The sequence below is a fragment of the Otolemur garnettii genome, unplaced genomic scaffold (assembly GCF_000181295.1).
Source record: "Otolemur garnettii isolate 467f Iridium unplaced genomic scaffold, OtoGar3 scaffold00092, whole genome shotgun sequence".
Taxonomy (NCBI): Eukaryota; Metazoa; Chordata; class Mammalia; order Primates; family Galagidae; genus Otolemur; species Otolemur garnettii.
This window is the reverse complement of record NW_003852487.1, coordinates 3,924,195-3,930,085: the sequence shown is the minus strand read 5'-3', so window position 1 is coordinate 3,930,085 and position 5,891 is coordinate 3,924,195. Positions and strand designations below refer to the sequence as shown.

The 5,891-nt window shown below is 46.4% G+C and overlaps 1 protein-coding gene across 3 annotated transcripts in view; it reads right to left on the bottom strand.

Moving 5' to 3' along the window:
* The window catches only part of MAD1L1 (mitotic arrest deficient 1 like 1), a 473,404-nt gene that overhangs the window by 463,257 nt on the left and 4,256 nt on the right, over positions 1–5,891 (bottom strand). For all 3 annotated transcript variants that reach the window (XM_003795495.3, XM_012808713.2, XM_023516517.1), the window contains exon 4: positions 2,313–2,453. In XM_003795495.3, coding sequence (XP_003795543.1) covers positions 2,313–2,453 — 141 coding nt within the window. The remainder of the gene's footprint in view (positions 1–2,312; positions 2,454–5,891) is intronic.

The window sequence follows — 5,891 nt, the reverse complement described above, 5'->3', positions numbered from 1 at the left end:
AAAAAAAAAAAAGAAGAAGGTACGTGCACAAGTTCCCTCCAAGAACCACCAACTGCTCCCAGAGCATGTCTTACTCAAGAATAAGTGCTTGTAATACTTTTGTCCAAGATGATCCCACGCAAAACCAAGGAAGGATTTTTTTTTTTGAGACAGTTTCATTATGTCACCCTCAGTAGAGTGCCATGATGTCACAGCTCACAGCAGCCTCAAACACTTAGCCTTAAGTGATTCTCTTGCCTCAGACTCCCAAATAGCTGGGACTACAGGCGCCCACCACAACACGAGGCTACTTTTTTGTTGTAATTGTCATTGTTGTTTGGCAGGCCCCGGCTGGGTTTGAACCCACCAGCTCTGGTATATGTGGCTGGCACCCTAGCCGCTGAGCTATAGGTGCCGAGCCTCAAGGAAGGATTTAATAAAAGCTGCAGACAGGGTCGCTGCCTGATTAAGGAAAGGCTGATCCACACCTCAAAGGAACTCCAGGGGACAGCAAGCTGCAAAGACAGCTCCTGAATGGCCAGGGACCCTATGGTAGTACAGAACAAGAGTATTCCAGTTAGTGCAGGGCCCCAGTCAGCCCTGTCAGAGCCAGAATGTGGCATCACTGCTAGATCTACCAGTCCCGAGTACAGATAGGGCAGTGCAGGCAGGTCCATGGGCCTCAGATAGCTATTTGATAGCTACAGATATTTGATAGCTATTTCCAGGTGGGATGCAACACCAGAAAATTGCTGGCTCCAATGGTTCCTGGGGTCCCAATTCAGCTGTGTCTAAACAAGAAAGGAAAGACCCCTTGGATAATGGCTCAAGCCCAGCAAGGGGTCCAGGTCCAAGCTCAGTCATCCCTGCATCCTCAGATACCCTCCAAAAAGAACCTTCAGACACCCTGCAGCAATCTTCATCCATTCAAATGTTTTCTGGGGACCCACGATGTGCCACAGCTTCCACTGGACACTGGAGATCCTGGGCAGTCAGGCAGGCTCTGCCCTTGAGAGATTCATAGCCCAGAGAAACTCCAATAGCACCACATCCCCTACCTCTTGCCTAAGAGCCAGGACCATGTCACCAGTATGGCACTTCACGGATACTTATAGCCATTAGAGTGAGTCTAATGGCCATCTCCCCACCCCCACAAAAAGGCACTTCAATAACTGGGAAGATTCCAGTGGCCTCTTCCTCCCCTCCTCACCAATTCCTCCAGGAGCCCCTTCCTAGGACTAACCCAGGCCATGAGCAAAAGCCCTACATCATAGAGAAAACACGACTCCAGGCAACAATAGCACCAATCCCAAGTCAGTGCCATCTCAGCCCTGGCAGAGGCTTTGGGCTTTCTGAACCCACACAGTACACCACAGCCAGAAGTCTGCATGCCAGGTTCGAAAAAATCCAATTAGCACCAAGCCTAAGAAGACATCAGCTATTTTTTAGCACCAGCTATTTTTTTAGAAAAGTATGTGAATATACCATTTAAGTCAAGTAAGACATCCATCTTCAGGGAAAGAGTAAAATGCCACACAGACTTTCTGTCCAATGCTCTACTTGAATCTGGGCAGCATTTCCACAAATGATCAGCATGTATTAAAAAACCTGGCAAAGTGCTGTTAAAGCAAAGGAAACAGAGGATTCACACACTAAGTGAAGACCAAATATCTACCCTAAGTAACAGGAGTTGTGCTTTCCCAGCTCACCTGGGAAACCCAGAAGCAAAATGAAACAGCCACTGAAGCCAGGGCTTCAGGGCTCTTTACCCCAAGACCTATGACCAACCTAGCAAGCCCCAATGGGGACCTGAGCCCCTTGCACCCAGTAACCTTCTAAGTCCAGTCACCCACATGCCAGCTCTAGCTAGTACTTCTGCCAGATCTGCATTCCAATTCTTCCAGAGGGAAGAAGAACCAAGAGGCCCAGCAGAAAGATGTCTCCAGCACAAAAGCCTAACTGAGCAACAGACACAACAAGGGGCCTCCCTTTGCAACTGTCACCATTTCATGCAAACCACTCAGGACACCTCACACAGCTGCACTTGCCCCTATAGTGTCATGTGGCCTCAGAAGGAATACCCAGCAACTCTGATACAGAGTGCTTCAAGCTTCCAGCTAGTTGGATTCTGATTTCTTACAGCCTGATGAGTACTATATACAGCCCAATTCTGATTACTTATGTGATGTGGGTACCATGCACAGCTACCTTGCATCCTAGAGACTGGGTTCTAATTTCTTAGGTGCTGGTGTACATCATGCATAGCCCCCATGCATCCTGGGGGTGGCTGGGCTGAACTTCATCTCATGTGAACCAATTTCGTCTGAACCAACCTCATAGTTCCTGGCGCTGGTGCTGGCTGCTCTCTCCAGCTCTACTCGAGCCCTCTTGTGACTCAGCTCCATCTGCATTTTCTCCCGCTCCACTTGGATGAGGTGGGACTTCGAGCGGATCTGCTCTGCTCTTTCCTCCAACTGAGCAGGTTGTACCCAAAGAAAAAAGGAACCTTCAGTAACTACATCAAAAAGGTGAGTGACTCAGTTCAACAGACACCTTTCCTGAGCACCCATTCCCAGAAAGGGCCTGAGCTAAGTTTTGGGGGGTAGAAGGAAGAACACCCCTGAGCACCCAGTTGGGGATGGGTAGGAGGAAGCAAAGAAAAGATGAAAACATAAGAGAAGGGCGGTGCCTGTGGCTCAAGGACTAGGGCACCAACCCCATATCCCAGAGGTGGCAGATTCAAACCTGGCCCCAGCTTAAAAAAAAAAAAAAAAAAAAAGTAAGAGGAAAATGTATTTCAAGACAACAGTGTGTAACAATGTTTTAGGGAAGATAATGTGCTAATTTTCTATTGCTATGTAACAAACTTAAATGGCTTACCACTAACTTAGTGGCTTCAGACACCACTCAATTAGTTACTGGCCTATTTTCTATAGGTCAGAAGTCCAGATACATGTGCTTAGGTTCTCTGATCAAGATTTCCCAAGGCGAAAATCAATGCAGCTGGCCAGATATGTTCCATCTGGAACTCAGCAGCCTCCCGTAAGCTCCCAGGGTTGGAGAACCAAGGTCCCCTTTCCCTCCTAGGTGCTAGCCCAGGGATTCTGTCAGCACCTAGAAGCTGCCTACATCCCTTTTAACTTGGCTCTCTCTAGTTCCAAAGCCAATCACTCCAAATCACATCAAATCCTTCTTCTGCTCTGAGTCTAACCTCTCTGCCTGACCTCTAGACCCAGATTTAAAGGGCTCATGTGACTATGTCAAGTACACCAGGTCAGCTGCTTTTAGAGTCAGGGTTTCACTCTTGTCACTCATGCTGGACTACGATGGCAGGATCACAGCTCACTGCAGCGTCAAATTCCTGGACTAAAGCCATCCTTCCACCTCACTCACTGTGCCCAGGTAATTTCTTTTTTCAGATTAATGTAATGGTATATACAATTGGGTTACATTATTTGCATTCGTTAGGCAGCATCTGAGTTGTAATGGAGTACTTCACCCAGGAAGTGTGCCATATACCCTTACACTGTACCTATTAAATTAGAGCTTACTGAACCCCTTCCTCCCTCCCTGTGCCTCCTACTTGAATTTGTGTTTTTCCCTTCTATGGGCCTGCAGTTGTTCATCTACTATTTTCTTTTTTTTTAATCTTCTAGTAACAATCTTTTGGTTTGTTTTTGTATTTTTTTGAGACAGTCTCACTTTGTTGCCCTCAGTAGAATGTCGTGGCATCATACCTCAAACTCAAGAGATTCTCTTGCCTCAGCCTCCTGAGTAGCTGAGACTATAGGTGCCTACCACAATGTCTGCCCAGTTTTAGAGATGGGTGGTCTTGAACTCCTGAGCTCAGGCAATCACCCACCTCAGCCTCCCAGAGTGCTAGGATCACAGGCATGAGCCACCATGCACAGCCCATCTACTAGTTTCAAATTAATATTGAGTACACAGGATGACAGCTTTTCATTCTTGAGATACTTTACTAAAAAGAACATTCTTTAATTCCATCCAGGTAAACATAAAAGATGTAAAGTTTCTTCTTATGGCTGAATAATATTCCATCCAGCTAATTTGGAGTGGGGGGCTAGAAGTGGGGTCTCACAGTATTACCCAAACTAGTCTTGAACTCCTGGCCTCAGATGATCCTCCTAGCTCAGCTTCCTGAGTCCCTGGGATTACAGGCATAAGCCACAGCACCCAATTCCTGAGACCTTAATTATATCCGCAAAATCCCACAGGTTATTGTTTGATTAAATAACTGGAAGTAGGTAGAGAAGGTGATGTGTTCATCAGGGGCCCAGAACCTGGGCACCATCTTAGAACCTGCACACTATAAGGGAATAGGTACATAAAGGTAAGCCAAAGGGCCCCAGAATGCTAAACAGTACCTGAGCAGGTCTTTGGGTACAACCTGCTCAGTGGAGGGAAAGAACTGTGTCACATACTCTTCATGTGGACTAGAGCCAGGCAGGGTAACAGCACAGCATCTCCTAGGCATGTACAAACATAGAATCTCAGACTGCACACAAGACTTACTGAATCAGAATCTTCTTTTTAAACACAGTCTCAGGGGAATCACATGCACAACAGGGCAATTGTGCTCCTAGAAAACATTTGGTACCATCTGGAGATACTTCTAATCATCACAGATGGGGTAGTAGTATGTGTTTGCTACTGGCATCTAGTGGGTAGAGGCCAGGGATATTGCTAAATATCCTACAATAGGTAGTAAAATCTTGAAATTATCCAGCCCAAAGGTCAACAGTGCGAAGACTGAAAAAACCAGGGCTAAAGTTAGGCCATCTTCTTCAAGTCCAAACTTTCTTTATTCCTATTATATTTCACTTCATTTCAATTCCCAACTGTTGAAATCTGGAAAATCCCAACTCTATCCTTCAAACTCACCAGCTTTCTGGACCTCCTCTAGAGAAGGGTAGGGACCCCACCTACAGGGGACATCACCAAACCAGGGCCAGGAGTCCAGACACTCCTGATCCATGTGATCCATGTGCTTCATTTGCCTCAGATGGAAATTAACACTGATGCATGACAGAGCAGACACTAAACACTTCAACTAAAATAGGAACCCCTGTAAGAGGTGGAGGGACAGGCAAGCTACATATCCCTCCAGATTCTTTAGACCTGCCTTCTCCTCCAGCCCTTCATCTGCCACTATGGAGAGCTTCACAGGAAGAGAAAGAACCATGACAGTAGTCCCAGAACAGGACATAACCAGGACCAGAGACCAAGGCAGGTTTTGCAGTCCTGACTCTATTGACCAACAGCACTCAATTACTGAACCTCTGCAGTTCAATTTAGATTTTAGAATCCTATGATTTTGACAGATAGGTCAAAAGGTCTCAGACAGCTATATCCATAAAATTGTAGCATTTTTCTGGCCAGGCACTTTGCAGGGCTGGATTAGGAGGACCACTTAAAGCCAGAGTTCAAGATCGGCCTGGGCAAGAAGTCATCTCTACAAAAATTAGGAAAATTAGCTGGATGTCATCATGTGCACCTGAAGTCCTAAATGCTTAGAAGGCTAAAGCAGAAGGATCGCTTGAGCCTAAGAATTTGAGTATGATGACCTACAAATGGGCCACGAATTTCCAGGCTGGAAATACAGAGAGGATTTTAAGATACAGTGAGATCTGTCTCTTAAAAAGAAAAAAAAAAAGAAAAAGAAAATAAGATGGCTCGGTGCCTGTGGCTCAAGTGGCTAACATGCCAAGCACATACACCTAAGGTGGCAGGTTCAAATCCAGCCTGGGCGCGCCAAAACAACAATGACGGCTACAACCAAAAAAAATAGCCAGGCATTGTGGCCAGCGCCTATGGTCCCAGCTACTTGGGAGGCTGAGGCAGGAGACTCACTTGAGCCCAGGAGTTGGAGGTTGCTGTGAGCTGAGATGCCA